Genomic DNA, 21,494 nt, shown 5'->3' with positions numbered 1-21,494 from the left:
TTCCTTTTTTTTGTGTACGTCGTGTAATTTAACAAGATATTTTTCCGGAATGTACCGATAATAGTATTCTATAATTATATTTTTAAAATACCGAATTTATATATTTATAGAATTATTTAGGTATTATTTTGCGAGTTGTAGTCTGGTCGCCGAACAGTCAACAATAGGGTTCCAAGCTATATCTGCTAGCTCTAATCAATGGCTGATGATGCCTCGTTCAGAGGCGAAACACGTGTTGCAATATGGGTGTAGACTTAATAGCAGTCGGAATTTAATCATCATTGGAGAAGGTCGTAACGGTAGTCAAAGTTCTGCACTGAATATTTGTTATTTCACATATTCTAATTGTAGCGGAATTAAACAATAATATAAATCCATTTTTTTAATATTTTTTAAATTATCAAATTTATATTTGATACACATGAATTCTAATGAATTTAGGCAGGCATTATCTTAAATTCATTAAAAGTGGCACTGCAATATCTCCAGTAAATACAGCTGCACTAAATTGATAAATCATTTCCCAATATATCATATCTATTTTTTTTATTTCTTTATTGTCGTACAGCAGTGAAATAGTTTTCTACATATATATAATTATAAATAGAACTTGATTTGATTGTTACAAGCTCTGACAGCTTCTTAAATCAAGTTGGTCTATTAAATCTAATTTTAATAAAGAAAATATTTACACAACTCACAAAACATGGATTTTTTTCAATCTTCGGACTCCCAATCCAATAGCATGGATCTAATGAAGAAAATGGAAGACGACCACTTAAGACTTCAAAGACAGGTACCTATATTAAAATATTTTTGTAGTCAAGATGGAAAGTACACGACCTACTACACTGTTAACGTAAGTAAATCTTTACATCTTAACTTCCACGTCAGTGATAATATATTTTTTATACGACAAAAAATTATATTAGAATTAGCATGTGATCAACATAAGTGTAAGTCATATCAATTACAAAAATAATGTTTGAAACTCGTCAGTGTTAACGTAGCTTCCAATTTTATTGGTATATACATATTGTGTGCGTCCCAGTGAAATTTGTTAGCTTACGTAATCATTCTCCAATTTCAACCAAGTCCGGTCACAGTTGCACTCCTTCCGTGCAGCAGGTAGTGAATTATATCAGAGCAACAAGTCGGAAGGTTGAATTTTTCAAATTAGGTATTTAATACGTATATATAAATCCAGAATACTTTTAAAAAAATATATAAATATAACGTTACACACAATTTGTACTTGCCAACAAAAATGAATGAGTTTTAATTATTACATCATTATCGCACATACATTTGCACGTGAATTTATGCGAATATTACAGAATGTCTATATAATAAATAACATTTTTTTTTATGTAAGGTACGAATAATACAAACAGACCGGCTCCACCGTGCTATGGGGGTCCATCCCCAGTTCAGACGCCAGGACCAGTTGCTGAGGACTCTAAAGAAGGAGTACACCGATCTGATCAAAGACTTGAAGGTTGGTTGTTGAACATTGTAATATCACTAACTGTATTTACTAACTATAAAGTAAGATAAAAATAAATTAGTTATTTTAGTATAATTGTTAAGATTTGTACAGTCATACGCGTCTCTGAATTAGATTAGTTATATAAGTAAATAATCTAGACAGTAACTAAGGATGAAACAAAAAGAGTTTTTCACAGGGACAAGTCTGTAAACGTTGGCTGGGGTGTTATATAACAATAATCTTAGGACAATTCACACAACGCTATATAGACCTGTCTAAATAATAAGCTAGCTAAAGCTTGTGCTATGATACTAGATAACTGATACAAATACATAGATATATTTTTGTCGTAAATACATACATATTATACATAGAAAACTCCCAGACCGATACAAACAATCATATTCGTTTGTGCCGTGCGAGGAATCAAACCCGCGACCATCAGAAATAAGGTGTGCTAAACCGCTAGACCACCAAGGCTGTCGATAGATTACACAAAGTTTTCATTTATATATTTAACAGTTTACCAAATAGGTTTTTTCTCACATAGGCACTCTTCTTTGCTAATATATTATTAAGTAATATAATTACTAGGACTTACTAGGCAAAAACCTTTAAGTATTGGTTTGTGTTAAAAATCTTAAAGAAGACTATGATGAACAAGTATGAGAAACATTGACGAAATATGATCACATTTTGTTCTATTATTATTAAGTAAATCATACAAAATAAAATGTAAACTTCAATATATTTGATAATCTTGCTATTTTAAAGTCAAATTATTCTTATAGTCGCTTATAATTTTCATCTCTAATTTGATCTCTATATTATTCTGAAAATTCTAAATTGATTGTAACAAATTATAGACAAATAAAATTAGGTAGATATAATATAATAAGAAAGATTATCAGTATTTTTAATAATATTATGTTAAGAAAATAAAAAATGTAGGTAAATTTTAATATTTGTTTCAGTACACATAGACACAGCAAGCTGCTTCCTTTCTCGTTCCCCCGAAAGAGAAACAATAACTTTTTATTACGCCACTCAGATAATGAGCACAAACGAATTAAATCCTACAGTTACAATAATAGGAAATAAGGATAATAAAAACAGCATTAATTAAAATTTAGGTAGAACAGGCTAATATTTGAAAGTTATTATATATCAAAGTGTAAATTTATAGTATATATTTATATATATTATACTATACATTTTCTAATATTATTACACAAGATTATCATCTATAATCAACAATAATATATAACCCTCGCTACTTTAACATTATATTTGAAAAAAAATTAAAGTATTTTATTGTAACTTCACCAATATGGCGGACCGACTCTAAAATAAAAGAGATTACAGTCTGTCTGTATTGACCAGGTACTTAAACTCTCGTAGAGTTCCTCTATACCATGACTAAAACATTTTTACCGACGTTGCAGAGTATTTTCCAATAGTGAAAATAACCGATATATTTACAAACACCAATCGACCCACCGTCTGTGTTGCAAAATATTGCATACAAACATATTCTTGTTGTAAATATAAGGCAAAATATTTTGTACGTGACAGCCACGACTATTAAACTTGGTAACTTCAACTTGAAACAAAAACAAATAGTGAAACCACCACAACTAAAGGCATTTAATGTAATTAATTAATACATTTATTTATCCGTCATAAGTAAAAACGTTTTCAAATAGCCATCTACCACTCAACCTGCCGCTACATATTGAAAACCTAAGCCATTATATTCACGTTTTATAAACTCATTAGCTTCTAATACCAATAAACAAAAATATATTATTTATAATTTCTATACTATTATATTTAAGTAACTGTTGTGTATTACGTCGTGATATATGTATCAATATAAAAAAAAATCGTAAAAAGGTATTTTCTGTCACTAAAATACCCCACTAAGTTTTTAGAAATGCCATATCCTTTAGGGTAGGCAGAGACACCTGCGGACCATTCGTTACTAGTCTTACTAGTAACGAGTTTTACTTCTGCCCCTATAAGAGCAGAAGCAGAAGTCATTGAAAAAGTCGAAATTACCAAATTAGCTACAATATTTAAATTAAATCCAATATAGTACAAATCGTACAACCATCAGGTTTATTGAAATTAAACTACAAATTAGACTAATACAGTCTATTTGTATCAACCACACGTCATTGTTTAAATGAGGTCTTACAGGATTCTATTCTCGGTTAAACCAACTCACTTTTCTAAATTGGTTTTAGTCTAAGTGGTCTAGCTCTAATTGTTTATTGGATGTACTGTCCTATTTTTATCAATACCAATCAATTGCTATCCCCATATAATGCTCTGGTACATTTTATTATTGAACCAATGTCTTTATTTATTATCGTACGTCTTAGGTAGAGAAAAGCAAACTAATTGTTGTGTCAGAAAAGGAAGATTAAAATAGTGAAATATCTATGTTTCATTTGAAAGTTGACTATAAATTTTGTGCAAGGACTACCAAAGTCGTGTTAGTATGTCGTGTGTTGATTGTACCAATTTGCTGCAGATAGCGAGGTCTGGGGCGCATAAGAAAAAGGACAAGCGAATGAGAAGTGAGCTCGCGAGGGCACTACTGATCAGGATGAAAACCAAATTCCGATGCGAAGGTTAGATCTCTACGTGTATACAATTTATAATTTCAAATTTTGTTTCTATAAATACCAGACTGACTTCAATTCTGATAAATTAATAGTTATATAAATAATAATACTATAAATCAGTTATGTATTGGCCTAAATCTAAACATATAACGAAAATATATCGATAAATTTAGAACCGGCGTCTCTTTGAAATCGGTCTAAAAGGGCACCGTGATTGAATCCATAGAGATAACAGTTTCCGCGCAGGCGAAACTCCAAAGCTTCCGTCTGTTTTTAGTTTTATATTTCTATTACAAATTTATTTTGTACTACAAAACAATGACTGTAGGTGGGTCATTATTTTTTTTAACCTACATGATCTTAAAATTTTTACTCAAATTTCCAAAAGAAAATATAGCGCTTTCTAGTCAAATCTTGTATGTTTTGTGATAGCTGAATGTCTATTCTATCTGAAAAAGTTGTTGGCCACGAAGTTTACAAATTTTTGTACGATTTTCGAGGCCTTAAAGCAGGATTGGGCGAATAATTGTACACCTCCGTCACAATATCTTTTATTTTTTTGTATCAAATAGTTTAACTCAGATAGCTTGCAAATTACTTTTTACAATAATAATCAAATGGTCCTTTTAGAAAACTTACAAGGCAAGACTTCTGTATATAACAATAAATATATATTTTTAATCTTATACCATTCTGTCACAATTGCAGTTTTTTAGAAGTATATTTTTGCTATAATTCAATTTTAACCACTTCTAGCACAGAAATATTAATGTCGTAGACTATATTATAGTTAACTATTTTTAATATAATTTTTCCGAAATTGTACTATTCATAAGAAAATATTAAAATGGCTATATAAATTTTAAAACCAGGAGACATATCGTGACAGAGTGGTAGAGTATGTGATAGAGTTGTTATTCTATATAATATCCGGTTCTATTTTGGAATAAAACTAGTTTTAAATGAATATTTTATTTAGAATCATTTATTACTTCTTTAGAATAATTAAATATTTGACAGTCTTACATTCTTACAACTGAAATACTCTCATACTAATAAAATCACATTGCAGAACCTTTGAAAGGAGATCCGTATTAGTATAATTAAATTATAAGACTTCTAACTTGTCTCAAATAAAAAAAATGTCTAACTTGACTGAAAAATTAAAATAAAATAATAATCATCATCAACAAATTACTTTCTTCAGTCATACTTGTCCTAATCAGTCTTACTTTTCGAACACTGGCAAAAGCTCATCAAATTCAAAAAACCGTCTCTTTCCTTTTTTAACTACTTTTGGATTTGATAGAATTTTAATCAAATCCTCATACGGAACATCTGATAAGTCATTCTCCAGTAATAAATAATCTTCCACAATCATCGACTGTTTTCAAGAACATCACCAGAACATTGCCTATGTGACGTATGTATATTGATCATTTAATTCACTTTTTACTTTAACGAGTACATGTACACCGTCTTCTATATTCCTATGATGAAAGGCCTTGAGGTGAAGTGTTTCTTAAGAAGTATTAGAAAAGGTCGTTGGATTAGAGGAATCTTTGCTTGCATATATGTGTGCAATGGCTGATCTTCCTCAGATGATTCATACATAATATCATAAAATCTTTTTCGAGGCATCCCAATTTTGTTCGTAATATCGTGAGCGACAAATCCTCCACTTCATGAATTGCAACATCTTCTTTTTCGTTAGGAAACAACTAGTCCAAAATATTGTCAACATTGGATTCTGTTTCAGGCAGAGGCTAATATTCTCTCTGTATAACTTCTCTGTGTTCTATCTCTTTTCACTGTCTTCCACACTCTTGAGTTAGACACTTATTAATTAGGAATTAGTTGGTGTTGCAGAATGAGGACGTATTTCTGGATGGGGATGGAGCCTGCGTGTTCAACAGTATGTTTTCAAGCGTTTGTTTGTTTTTCTTTTCTTGTCGCTATTTTCTCTTCATCATACGATGTTCTCTCACAGTCATGTCAGCCACAAGCTTCTTACGAGTATGATATCTCTCGAGATGTTTACGTTTTACTTCAGCTACCTTTTCTGTATAACTTTTTCGTATCTTACGGCAACGCCGCTGTTTTTCTGCTGTTAATGACTTCTTTTTCGTCATAATAATATCTTGAGAAAGAAAATATGTAAATAAATCCATAAATATTAGAAAAACACTAGATAAACTTTATATAGAAATAGTTGCCATAATAAATACTGGCCCTGTTTCAACAGATTCTTATATTTTATGAGATAAAATAAATATTATATTCTTTGCAAGTATTTTTTACCCATCCGTCACGTACTTTACCACTCCGTCACAATTTTATTGTGACGAAGTAGTAGCGTGACGGAGGGGTAAATCTTACTTACAAAATTATTAAAATGTAAACGTTACCACAAAATACAAACGTAACAGGTTGGCATGAAAGTGTTTCTTATTACGCAAAAGTTAAATAACAAGAATTAACTGTAATTGATATATTATTGTCCAATACTTACGTGACGAAGTTGTCGCCGAATAAACACACGCACCTCCATACACAGATTCCGGGCGACTTACGCGCAATCTCTAAGTCCTAGAGAGCTTATCTCAGCAAGGTATAGGAAGGACTAAATATCCAATCGACGGCAACAAAAGCGACCCGCGTATACGCGTCGCTCGAATTAAAAAACATGTGACCGAATATACCCATTAAAACAGTCTGTAGTGAAAGACAAGACTTTAAGATTTTTCTATTTTTTTATTAGAAATGTCAAAAATTTTTAGTCAGTACAACAAAATGTACTATATCTTGTAGAATTAAAAAATACTTTTATATTTGCTACTGTCTTTATATTTTTTCGTACCATTATGAATTAAACACAGGCTCAGGTAGCGGGAGACAGCTATGATTTGTATGAAATACACCTCTGTCACGCGGATTGACGACTCTGTAACGTATTTTTTATTATAAAAATATAAATGTTTATTTATTGTGAACGTGTATAGCCGTTACATTTTTAGTACAGTACATATTGAAACATTAATAATAAAATAATACGGATAATTTTCGATTATATTTTTTTTTAACTGATGAAGACACCTTTTTGTAGGTTAAAAAGAAGAACGACCCAGGTAACAATCGTGTTAAATTAATAGTGGAATAATACACTTATACTGTCTATAGTAAAATAACATCGAATTAAGTAGTTTTAGTATGATAACATATAAAAACTACTTAATTCGATGTTATTTTTAAATTTATTTTTTTATTTATTAAACACAAAAATAAACTTCATTAACGAACTCCGTTTAGCAGTCGATTGAACTAGAAAGTTATTGAAATTATATAATTTTATCTATCCTTTTCTACCTATAATAATTTTGAAGTCGCATTTGAGAAAAATAAAAAACACATTAAAATTGATAATTTCATTTACAATTATTAAATTGATATTACTATGTTCTTCTATTATTCCAGGAGAGATTTTGTATAAAAATACCTGGGTAGGAATCTCTGTTTCGTGTGTCTTAGGCGCCAGGCTGTTGCTGTGTAAGATGTGTTTTGGTTGAAGGGCACGGCAGTAAGTATAAATTTACGGCAGTAAAATTACAGGGTATAGACACAAAACAGTTCAGTTTTTGAACTGAGAATGCACGAGCAGTACCACATGGTACTGCGTATCACGATTACATGGTATATGTCTTTAAGTACCATCAGGTGAACTGTCAGCTTTATTATCATTCCAATTACATCAATAATTGTTTTAGCTGGATTAACCATGATGCATCAGCTCGATGGCTTGCTGCAAACAAACAGCAAGGAAATGTTGTTACTGAGAAAACGCGCTAATACCAGCAAAGGACAGGTAGATATACCATGCAATTATGCCGCTATATGTCCAGTCTAGTGATAGAAACTTCGATAAAATTAATCCAACAAACAACGGTAGGATCGCCACTAGCCAAGTTTAATTCATGTATACCCGAAAAATAAAGGACATATCCTCTTACTACTTACTACAACTGTACTGCCGCTCCCTAAGTCTTTCCGCTGATTTGATGTGCTATCTGCACTCACACCCTAACGTCCGGTGAAAGGCCGTAAAGGCCGTGCTGTAAAGGCCTGCTACGGCCAACAGCCTTAGAATAGTCCGAAAAACGCATTAATAGTTAGACCAATCATTATAAAAAGCATTCAGATGTAAGTAATTTAACAATAAAAAAGACTTAGACCAATTTTCGTTCCAATCAATTAAGTTGTTGCAGTCACGAGTAACAACAGGCATAAAATATTGAAAGAGTAGACAGTATAATACCGGTTTATTTATATGTTACTGTATTGTTATATAGGCTCCTAATAATTTCAAATTATTCTATCCGTGTAAAAACAATGGTAAAGAATTTTTTTTTCTAACATTCATTAAATATCTTCAGTCAGACTTCTTCCGTCGAAGATAGTTTTTACGAGAAAGTTCTAACCATGATATTATAATTTACATTTTTGAACACTTCAATTGAGACACTTTGTGAAGTTTTAGCGAGAAAGTTACTGTAGCCTTAAAAATTCAGAGTCAAGACCATCCCGAATTTATAAAATAACCCGTTATAGTCCCACTGCGACATAACCTTCACAGTCTGAAGAAGTAATTCTTAATTTGGCAAGGTTTGTTTTAATAGCAAAAAGGTTTTAAACAACGCTGTTTGGTAAACAGTAGAAAATGTAGAAAGAGAATAAAAGTTGGGTAAATGCAGTTGAATTGAGGAGCACTTTGCAAAATCTGAAATACATTAGTAATACAATAGTACTCCAGCGAGTTTTCTTTCAATGAAAGTGTAAAAATAAAGGCTTGCTATTTTTGTTTGGGAATGTAGAATAAACGTTGAATGAACATTAGGTATATAAAACTTATATGTAATGCGAAAATGGAAAAATGGTACTAGAGGAGTAGGCTAACCTATCGAAATATGTCTTATTATGATGAATAAAGTTAGTGACAGTAAAAGTAACATCTCTCGATTCTCTATGCCACACGGAGATAAAAATGAAGGATAGTGATACCTAAATATTTAGTCATAGAATATGTATAAGTATGGAGATAATTTAAAATATATAATATATAAGTTTTCTTAATACTATGCTACTTGTTTGCGATTCAACAATTGCAAACAACATTCATCAACGATGAATGTATAAATAATAAAATTTAACAATTATGGCTAATATCTACTTTATATGACAATTTAATATAATATTTCCATCCTTTGCAGCACAGGGTATTGAAAATTTCACTGAATTGGGACTTGTTAGTAGCCTGGTGTCCAGCACTTAATTTTTATGTGCAAAAACTTAGGTGTTACTATCTGCATCCCGGTTTGCGAGTGAAACTCGCACTCTAATTTAATGGAAAAATCAGACTGCCCTAGGTCACATCACATCGCTCTACCCACGCTTATACTTCGGTGTCGTAGTATTTCTTTAGACCTTTTTACTTTGTGCTCATCTCTTGAAAATTAATGTGATAAAAAACCTAGAACCTTCCGATAGCTATTGACTACAAAGTGCAAAAAATCTATTCAAATATGTCTGGACGAATTAGATATTATCAACTTCTGACAAAAAAAACCTACGGTATATTAATATAGATTTTTAATCAATTAATACTTCTTATACAGATAGAGGAAAGAAGGATTCAAAGTGAAATCCGACTAGTATCAATGGTGAATCGGCTAGAAGCTGCAAAATTGAGATTCAATGCTGTACAATATGAAAACAAAAAGATTAGAGAAGAAATTAATCACGTGCTGAAAGATAGGTGAGTGATGCATTATTCATGCGGTAGAAGTTTTACTTTGACCATAGATAAGACTACACAGTTCTAAGTCCTCCCATTTTCTACTATAAAGCTACAATTGAAGCTCTTTTCAGCGTGGTAAAATACCGTACGGAGTAGTGAATTGATCGAAATAATAAATATGTTATATACATCTATATTTTGCCTAAGAAGAATAAAGTTACAATTGATTTTAGAATACTACTATTACTCTTTGATACTTGTATTGTTCAATAATTGTACCAGAGAACAAAACCAGTGAATGCCCATTCTTTACCCACGGCTCCAATTAATGTATACAATTACGGCACATAATTAACCATTTAGTAAAGAAACATTATGTAAGAGTATTTTTTTTTTTATTTACCCTAAATAGTTTCCATTTCCTCCACCTCTCTATTAAATTTGAAATTGCAATAGAGAAAAATCTATATTATAAAATTATTCACTAGGTATAAAATTATTAGCCGTGGTGGTGTTAAAGTGCATATAATAATAATAATAATAATCTCAGGACAATTCACACAGCGCCATCTAGACCCAAGTTAAGCCAGCTAAAGCATGTGTTATAGGTTCTAGACAACTGATACAAAATATACATATTTTTTTTTCGTAAACACATACATATTATAATAGTAGATACCCAGACCGATACAAACAATCATACTCACGAATACAAATGTTTGTGCCGTGCGAGGAATCGAACCCGTGACCATCGGACGTAAAGCGTTGTGCTAGACCGCTAGACCACCGAGGCCGTCATAATCTGTACGTGTACATATCTATGTCTTTCTTTTAGGGCAATATTCAATCAGGCATGGGATAAAATGATGAATGCACTAAGTAAGGGAAAGAAGTTTCTCACAGACCTCTTTGAGTCCTCTACATTGGCTTACGACCAGAGGGACGAGTGGTGCACTAAACTACGTTCAGTGCAGGAAAAAGGAAAAATGGACCAATTGCTACAAGTACAAGTAAGCATACTATCTACACGCATACACACACTTTTATCCATTTATGAGCTTATGTTCTGTATGAAATTATTCAAAATATAATGTATTTGTAAACGTATACACTGATTAATATCTCAAAATATGCTTTAACGATTTAAATAAAAAATAATAATAAACTTTTGTATTCAATCCTGTGTAGGACGCTTTCACGAAGAAACATTATTATTATTGTAAAATAAATATGAGGATTAACGAATTCATATATATATGACAATTTCAGTAAGGTTCGAATTATTGATATTTAGGTATTTTTATTACTTATTTTATAGGAAATGCGGGAACTACAGAAGTACTTCGACCATGAAATGAAATTATACAGCTTCTTGGCAAAAAAGGGTGTCATAAGAGTTAATAAGAAACAAGAACAGAGAGAAGAAGAACTGAAGATAGAAGAAAAAGAAAGGATAGTGAGAGAGTATAATAAACATTACAAAATTGTCACGGATATTAATGTAAATTTTGTTTATTACATAAAAGTAAAATAATCGTAGTACATATTCATTGTCGTATTTATCCCTGTACAGCAAGATGAAGCAGAAATGCATTTATCTAAGAAAGTAAACTTTACTATTCAGAGTTACTACTATCGAAATTGGCTTGCGCGCCCATTACAAATGTATGGAACCTGTCCAATTCCTCTCTTGGCCGGCTGAAAAAGTATTTTCAAAAACATTCAATGTACTCTCTTCCAGACCAATTTTATCGTAAAAAATAAAGATTACTCTTATTTAAGAGATTCTTTTATACTATTTTTATATACAATAATTAATTTTATAGTAAATTGACAAATACCATCACATAATAGCTGTTACCATAAACTTCATCTTCATAAACCTTCATCCCCAATATCACCTCAAATATCTACTATTGATATAAAAGATAGTATATGTATGATCTCTTGATATAATGTATCCTTTCATCAAGTTTCATTAAAATTCGTTTAGTCGTAGGAAAACAATCAGACTTTCATATTTATAATTTGGTATGGATACCGATAAGTAAATGTGTGAATATGGATTTTATTCAAATATGATATTCAATGGAATACTTATTTTACAGGACTATACAAATGAAGTCAATTGTAACGTAATAATAAAAAAATTCCAAGATGAGGAACATTACAACTTCTCTAAATATTTACTGCTGACAGAGTATTGCGCGGAGAATGAAGTCCTCAATCGGGAACTGAATCGTGTGCGGCAACTAGTAGGTCAGTAATAGTACTATGGTTGTACATATTAATAGACATCATTCACATACGTGAACCACTTCACATTGATGTTCACAAATAAAACACCCGTGGTTACTCATACCACTTGTACCCTATTTACAAGTGTAACGAGCGATAGTGGGTGTGAGCCTCAATCATAGATAATGTACCTGATTGTGTTATTCTCAATCTGAATGCATGGCTGAGAGGAAAACCAAAGTAAAAGATCAAATTTAATTCTCAATTCATTTTATCTATTTGTGTATAAGTAAATATCGACTGCCGAAGTAGAATATGAATTGAAACACTTCAGAACCACATCATCTATTTGGCTATGTCATTTATAATTATTATATATTTTCATTTATAGTTTTTTTTTTGTTATATTTATAGTAATCAAACAAGGTTTGTTTGATAAAAAATAAAAAAAAATCCTAGCTCCCCCATATTCAAATTACAGGGTCCTAGTACAAGAAAAGAGTGTATATTTTTTCTTTAATACACTCAAGTGGAATGCGGGTAAGGGGCACGACCTACCGAAATAAAATAAAAGTGAAATCATTAGGTACAGGGAGATTAGACCCTTATCCTCAATAACTGAAATCCATAATAATAACCCATACATAAGGGAGACCATATTTGCGATATATAGTATGTGCGTTCGTGATCATAGGACGACTACTAATTGCTTACTATTGAGGTTGCACGCATGGTAACGGTGCATACACAATATCTAATTTTACCATGATAATTCATCATGATAGTTGACCGTCGTGATTGGAATGAAATGAAAGAAGCTAGAAGAGTAGAGAAGTTGCAGACGTTGAGAAACCATTTAGATAATAAAAAGAAAAGTACACATGAACTAAGACGCAGATTAGAAGAAAAGAATCAACTGTTAAATAGCATGATGGGAAAAATTGAAGATATTTTCATGTAAGGGATTAGATGTAATCTCGCAAATGGTTATAAGAGTCATGGCTGAAATTAAGTGACATACATACCATAATAATAATAATGTCCCTAGACAATTCACACAAGTCCCATTAGTCCCAAGCTAAGCGGTGTTATGGTCACTAGATAACTGATATAAATACTTAGATACTTCTTTTATTGTAAATACATACCGTAGTATACATAAAAACACCTAGATCGATACAAACAATCATACTCATGACAATATATACAATTGTTATTACCGTGCGAGGAATCTAACCCGCGACCATCAAAGTAGTGTGCTACTGCATTACTGAGGCCGTCGAGTAGCATGTTAATATCCGCTTTATAAAATTAAAAATCTTATCGATACTTCTTTATTTGTATACTTTTAAATAGTATTTTCATATATTAATATTAATATGTGCGTTTACTTATTTCTCTCCAACAAAAATATGTAATAATATAAAAAAACTCTGCTATGAAGCTTTAATTGTAATTTAATAATGAAACATCAATATAATTTTAATCATAAATTTAAGCAGTATTATGGCAGTAGTAATTTATTTAATAAAATAAGCCATGAAAGAAAAATTCCAAAATCTATAAAAAATATATTGTACTTGATAAAATCACGATAATACATACGAAAGTAAATTGTGTATTTTACATGAACATAACAAAACCACCTATGAGGTGTTTTAGACGTTTAGCTAAAACCCTAAAAATCACAATGATGTCAATATTTATTGAATTATTTTCATCTAACGTGTGTGTTTGTTAATATTCATGAATTAATTGCAAATTTCGTCCGCATGAAATTTGAATATTATGTTACGGGACTTTTTTAATTTTTTGATCTCTATTCTTTCAATCCCATAGGATCACCATCCCTTTGCGTGGAATTTAACGAAAAAATATCGTATATGTTTTAATATTCCTTTGTAATGAAATTACTACGGACATATATATATATATATATATATATATATACAGATATGGATATAGATATATGATATATGACCTGACACACAATCTAAAAATAATAAGGTGCTTTTTTTCAGTTAAATATTACATATTTTGTCAATAAATTTATAAGTAGGTATATCCCCCATTATTGCCCGTCTGAGATCGAAAGAAAACAAAGATCCGTATATACGTTTTTCAATCCCTAATCAATCCCTAATTCTAAAACGTTATAGAAAATGGAAAAACTCGAAATTTTCTTATAACTACAGCACTTACATTAAAGTTTTAATTGGCTTAAAATTGTTAAAGTGTAAATAAATAAATTAAGCATTCGCAGCAGTACTAAAACTGAGCAAAGCGCCTATCACAGATTATGTTATTATATTTACTTCTTACCCAAATCTGTTCGCGTGTCTGTCGCTGGATGTAGACGGCTGTAACTGACGCGTTTAATTCAATTTTGATGTTAATGATCCGATGATTGCAGTCTATGTATAATACAATGCTGATGGTTATTAAATTCATAAACATAAATTGGAAACAACTATGAAAAATATTTTTTTCAAATTTTAGGTAAAAAACGAGGAGTCTCTCTTTAAAATATATTTTAGTAACTTCTGCCAACTTGATATTATTGATAAATAAAAAATAGCTTAAATCATTCTCCGCTCTATACTATATTTGAACAAATATTTCAAATTTTATGATGATTAAATAACTAATGTGTCTCCACCCATAGCATACAAATAAAAAAAACACAGAACCTAGATTTTAATGATTCTTGTTCAGTATTACTTCAGTCTTTTCCTCTATTTACAATTGACACTTTTATTACGTTTGATTCTTTTATACCAATCCAAAATTAAGACCGTTATCTTTCACACCTACCCTTAACATTGTCACATGCTTTTTACACCAACCAACAATGTTGCTCGCTGCTGGTTGTAAATTTTTAATGACTCTAGGATCCTCAGTTTACGACTGCGGATTACTGAATGATGACGCAAATACATATTAGGTGCACTTTTTAGGACAATGTTACGTTATACAAACTATCCATAGTTTTACTATTAAACTAGCATTAAACCTATAAAGTTATTTCATTGAATCATTTGTCTAGTTCTATTATGCAAGTCCTCATGAAACTAAAATTGTACTAGTGGAAAATATTGTTTTAAACTTTTAAATTGTTATTGCGGAATAATACATAAAGTTGAACTGGTGTTCAAAAAAACTTTTTTTTAGTTTTATCACTTTTGTCATTATGGAAATAGATGAGACAAGTTTCGAGTTCAAAAAGGTCATATTAGTAAATTCGGCATTGCATGCGTCAAATGTACAAATATATGTCTTTGCCATCACTAATTTCTGATACTTTTTTAATCTTTCCTCCTGCTTTACTGCAATATGTGGTAATCATCGTTTAGAATTGGATTGGAAGCGTAATATACGAGACAGACAGACATACTTTTACGTTTATAATATGAGATTGGTAATCCATCCTTATTTGTTTATAAATAAATTAAACTTTTATAAATAAAATAAACGGCAGTATAGTTGCGTTTAGTAATGACAGTATGTATTTAGATATTTCCATTTAACAATATATTATTAAGGTCATGGTGATTCTATTATAGAAACCTATATATAAATACACAGAATAATCTTTATTTAAATATTTTTTCGTAAAAAGAAATTATAATAAAACAAAACTTGTAGTAATTAACATTGCACATTCACAAATTAAATTGACGAAATTCAATTACAAATTAATCCATTTCTCTAATAGCTAATACAATCGGTAAAATAAATCTTTCCAGAATCGAATCCATTCACCCGTGAGTGGCGAGTTGCTACTAGTAGCACGTACCGGTACGTGATCAATTTTAAAACTAGTTTGCTAACGAAAGGTGAACCAAATGGATTGCTTGCCTCTAGGACACAGAGATGTAGAATAGAGTAATCTTCTCAAAATTTTGTTTTGAAACAGTTAATATATTTTCATCCAGCCAATAAGGTTATCTTGTCTATTTTTATGTATTTTTCTTTATTATATAATACAAATTAAGGTACTGCTATCTATTTCTGCAACGCATTTAGTAAACAAAAAGTGAAGAGGCCAGACGGAGAGAGAGTTTTTCTGTTGCGGTAAATTTAATTTAATTTAAAAAATGTATTTCTTAAAAGATTTAAATGGTCCACAAGATTATAATATGTCATTTCTTTCGAATTGATTTGAAATTCTTTAGCAATATGAGCACGATGCAGTCAACGTAGTCTCAACTCTTAATGTCCTCTTAAAACTTAAAATTACATTTAATTTATTAATTTAAAATCACGGTTAATGAAGAACCATTACTCACTGAATAATGATGATAACACATGTTATCTGTATTATCATCATCATTCAATAATGTTCAACGAACCTGTCCAACATCTTCTCTTTTTACTTAACAACTATAGGAACAAGTATAGGCACGATTTTAAAAAAGTTTTTTTTATAATTGTTACTTTTGCGATCTCCTTACACATGAGAGTACTTATAATATTTTAAACTTCGTCTTTTTATCCGCTCTACTATATACCACCGAGTGGCTTAGACACTACTATTTTTCGAGTTAGTATTCTTTTGAAATAGAATTTCTGGAATAATATAGTTAATAATATTAATGGTTAAGAACATAAATGACATAAGTAGGCATTACAGATTGTTATAGATAATGAATATGCAAGGCTTTGTTACTCAACGCCGCCATCTTGTACCAATCTAAGCAAAGCTTGTTTAAGAGCTAAATGACTCGTAAAAATATTTTTTATTTTCTAATTAAATACATGACATACATAAAACATTCTAATACATTTATTCTAATCATGATGGTGAGTACAAATGTCTGTATGGTGAGTTGTAAGATCAAATTACGTACCTAAGATTATTTTTGTGGAAATTAGGTCGGCATGTTAAAAATAAGCGTGAAAGGAAAGGTATTTCGAATCATATTTTCAGAACAGACATATTTTTGTGATAAAGTATAAACATAGTACATATTCAAGAAACTCAATAAAAGTCATAATTACAAAATCAATAAACCTCTTCCACATATAACTCGCAGTAAAATTAATTAATTATTAAATTTTAATTAACATACCTAATAATTCCGCTGACATAAATTTCCGCTCTTGTTTATAAATTTGCTAAACGTATTGTCATAACTTTTAATTGGCATCCGTATAATAATTTGCAATAACAATCTGTAATGATGAAGAGCGAATGAGAAATGTGGCAGGGGGACCTCCCAACAAATATGGTTACGAAATAAAAGAATTTAAAAGTATTACAAACCAATTGAAGCTTACAGAAAAATATTTTAAAATGTTAAGGTATAAAAGCAATTGCTATTGTTTATACGATTGAGATAGGCGGAGACGATATACGATTGTTGACTGAAATAGCTATGTCACAACTCCTGAACGAAAAGCATTTTCTTCTACCCTATCATCAGCTATATGAGTTGGCTATTGACCATCGTAGTTATTATTGTTGTATTTGTACCTGATGGATTGAATTAATTACCATTCCCTAAAAACTTATAATTAAGTTAAGAGGAAATACTACGTATAATTAAAATTAATAAATAAAACCTTGATCAAAACTAATAAATAAACACGTTCACATTTGCACTCAGAACTACACAGAACTGATTTATTTTGACTAGCGGTTATTTGTCAAAATAAATCAAAACATTTTTGAAGATTAGAAAGCAAAAAGTATTAATAATAATGCCGTGAATTATGAATCGAATAATAAGTAGTTATTACAAACATTTAAACAAAATCAGGTTAATTTTTCATCTATTGTTATATTTTAATAAACTTTGTTATATATTTCAGAATGTTGGATTGTTCAATGCAACCTTTCCAGAACCTACTAGGAGACAAGGAGCCGTCATTGCATCGACTGAATTTAACTCTACAACTCATAACTGACAAAATTAAGGAACACATCGAAGTCGTTTATTATTATGTAAGTATAAAACTTATTATATTTTACTCTAAAAATTATTAAAAGATACCGTCGTACTGTAATCCTCTATATTATCAATGTCGGTTAAAAACGTTTAAACAACACAAAATATAAAACCACCGATAACAGAATCGTAAAATTGCCTAGTTTTTTTTATGATTTCGGCTAGCATTGTTGTATTTAGAGAAATCATACCTCAGTTCTAAAATGGATGTTATATATACAGTGCACAGCCCTATAGAAAGTGCTGAAGAGAAGAACTTACACGCGCCGAAGAATAAACGAGGCCGCAATGTCACAATTTCAATACATATATAAGTGAACAGTTTTAATTGGAATATTGTTAATTTCATAGTAAGTCCGTAAACGCGTATTATGTTCTTGTAGCAACTGTGGTTTGCGTTACACTTCTGTGGTACATTGTAAAAATGTAATATTTTATTAAAAAAATCAATTTAATGCGTCCTGAATATCAGTATATAATTCTTATACTGTTGTTCATATCCACAAGCAACAGTTAACGAAAACAATTATGGTCTATAGACTTGAAAAAACTTCTTATATCCGTCTTGGTCAATTAAAACAGTGTTCTTCCTTTTTTAACCAGGAACGTTTTATACAAAAGAAAAGGGACAAAACTAATACATCACGCTTGAAGAAGTACACTGTACACGCAGAACCACGAGTATCTTGGTCTCCTTTACCTATAAACTTGATGGTCCCAGGGGATCCTTGTCCTTCGTATGTATCATTCTTCGAACTAATCTTTTTACAAGGACTGAACTCTACTCGGTACTCCTCGTACCAAATGTCTTACCTATAATAACAGTTGCTATAAGTTGTCGTGTTTGTAACCACTCATTCGACTACTAACTACTACGAATACTGTTAACAACAGTCCCTTGTACTAACTTGTCAACAAAGTTTGTAAGCAAAGTTATGTAGACATTCATATGACTGCTCTCAACTTTGCTTAGGTTCATTGATTATATATAAACAAAATTCCTATTTGATAAATTTCTACTAAAGTTGACTTTGTTTATTTGTCGTGCGTGGGTTGGCTAGCTTTATAAACTGTGTTTTAATTTGAACCGTGAGATAAGGCAGTGAAATTATGGGGCATGGAAGCATAATCATATATTTGTAGCTCACGTAATAAAGTGCTGTTCATGCATATAGGCGGCGGCGGCGTTTGCCACTTACCATCAAGAGGACCGTCAGCCTTTCAGTTCCTACTTTTTCGATTACATAAAAAAACTACCATGTTTTACAGTTGTGTAGAAGCCCGCTGGTTGTCCCGAGTGACCGATGCTCAAGAAGTTCCATTCAACCGCCAGATGACACTAGAGGCCTTGAATGAATTAATCGCAGACCCAGCATTCATGACTAGCGACCGAGTCCACCCACTCACAGAGTGTCATGTACCACGCAGTAGACTTATACTGGCCCGTCGGTATTTAAACTATTGAAATCGGTATTTAAACTTTTTTCAGGGTAGTTTACAGTACACATTACATGAACGGTATATGTAGCATATTATTATTTGTGAGGCCTCGATATTCCAACGCTGTTACAAACATTGTTACAAACAGTCGACCCATGACCATTTATGCTATGTATTCGAAATAGATATTTTTCAATAAATATAAAAGTCTTTATATCTGTGTTGATAATTTCTGATACTAAAAAAATAATTTTGTGGTCGAGTACAATTTATACTAAGTCACCTTTAGTAATATATAACCCCAATACACTTTTAAAATTTTTACTCGAAAAAGACATTCCATAAAACTGGCAAAACACGGGATTTACTGCTGGTAAATACATAATAACCTACTCGTCCATCTATTTATATATATAATAAAAATGGAACTGATCGCTATATATGTAAAATATAAAGATATAACTTTAAGAACGCAATAGAACTCAAAACTATGATTGTTCTCAGATCTCATTAGCAGTTAAACCGATTTAGGTGCGATTTTAATAAATGTATTGTGATAAACTTCACTAAAATTTTTTTGTTTATTTTACAACGGGTTTACAAAATCACAAGCTCAACTAGTATATAAAAGTTATTATTAAGTCACACAAATATAATACTTTTTAAGGTGTATTTATAATGCAGTGCTTTAGTTATATTACACGATCTATGGCACTAAACGATTATTATGTTATTCTATTATACGCTTTTATATATGTACATATACTTATATTAAAGGATTACTTAACGGGCGACCAAATGTGGTAGTACTAGGGGAATCGCTGCCAATTTGTCAGGCCGACATCTCAGCCCTTTTATAATTTAGATTTATTGTAGCCCCTCGCTGACGAATCGTGGTACCCTTTTACCGGCAGACTTGTACACAGTAAACGTACATTTATACATAAAATATTATAATTGCAAATGTCCACAATAAACCATGCCGACAAAATCTTATGCAAAGTAACACATTTTAACGCTTTTGAATTTTGGTAATAAATTGAGAGGTTTGAGGAATTTCAATTAAAATATAGAAAATAAATCGATCAATAGTCATTAAACTCAGCTTTTTGCTTTGCCTTTCACCCACATTTAGGATCGGCGCAACATTACACACCACAAATCTATAAGAAGAATACAATTTCAATTAAAAATTATGAATGTATAATATGTAAATTATATTAAAATCATTTATTATCTCTCCGGCTGATTTAACTAATTAACGACTAATATAAGTATATTTATGCAATCTTCCTAAGTGGAAATTTTGGAAAACTGGAAAGCTCTCTTAGTATGATGTAAATAAATAGATAATTTATAATAGGTATAAACTTTCCTCTTGAAAGACTCGTATTTATTGCTGAAAACTGCATTAAAATACGTTGTGGCGGCCACTTTGTTTTATACTAGGCAATATAAATTTAGTATATAATATTTGTATACATACATAATTAATTACTTGTTTCCGAGGCATTCAAGGCTTTTTTTGTGTGTTTTATGTATAATGTAGCAAATGTAAAGTTGAATCTGAAGACTATATAAAATATGTATAGACAAACATATTTTATATACATCTACTTTAAGGTTCGTTTTATGGATATTACAGATTTTACAAAAGAACCTTTTTTTCTATTTTCATTTTTCACCTCCCCCTGTGTGTACAAGCACTGTTTTTAGTACAATGTCGACTTCAGTTAGGCTGTACCATTTCATAATTATATTAACGATGGAACAGTCTGGAGCATGCTAACATCTAAATAAGACTTTACTTATTTGTTAAGATAAAAAGTGATCACCATTTGGATATATTTTTTCCATTGGATTGGCTGGAATAAGCTGGCTATTCATGGTACATCAATATCACTACGGATATCATATTATCATCTAATCATCACACGTGCGTGCCATTCCGG

General features: G+C 30.8%; 1 protein-coding gene across 1 annotated transcript; it reads left to right on the top strand.

Annotated features, from left to right (window-relative positions):
• The first annotated feature begins 706 nt into the window (after window positions 1-706).
• On the top strand, window positions 707-19,721 carry LOC131841270 (coiled-coil domain-containing protein 63-like). Its single transcript, XM_059189557.1, has 12 exons — window positions 707-796; window positions 1,376-1,498; window positions 4,029-4,128; window positions 7,887-7,984; window positions 9,792-9,931; window positions 10,749-10,923; window positions 11,232-11,414; window positions 12,022-12,172; window positions 12,937-13,108; window positions 17,966-18,098; window positions 18,706-18,839; window positions 19,372-19,721. The coding sequence occupies exons 1-12, from the start codon at window positions 707-709 to the stop codon at window positions 19,565-19,567; spliced, it is 1,695 nt and encodes a 564-aa protein (XP_059045540.1). The 3' UTR covers window positions 19,568-19,721.
• Window positions 19,722-21,494: the final 1,773 nt, after the last annotated feature.

Source organism: Achroia grisella, unplaced genomic scaffold (assembly GCF_030625045.1).
Source record: "Achroia grisella isolate CSIRO2021 unplaced genomic scaffold, CSIRO_AGI_Agris_v1 utg1576, whole genome shotgun sequence".
Taxonomy (NCBI): domain Eukaryota; kingdom Metazoa; phylum Arthropoda; class Insecta; order Lepidoptera; family Pyralidae; genus Achroia; species Achroia grisella.
This window is presented reverse-complemented; position numbering and strand designations above follow the sequence as displayed.

Coding starts and splice junctions, on each gene's coding strand:
- LOC131841270 (XM_059189557.1), top strand. CDS start 707: ATGGATTTTTTTCAATCTTCGGACTCCCAATCCAATAGCATGGATCTA. Junction 12,173..12,936: donor TCGTGTGCGGCAACTAGTAG/GTCAGTAATAGT, acceptor TCATCATGATAG/TTGACCGTCGTGATTGGAAT. Junction 18,099..18,705: donor TCGAAGTCGTTTATTATTAT/GTAAGTATAAAA, acceptor TTTTTTAACCAG/GAACGTTTTATACAAAAGAA.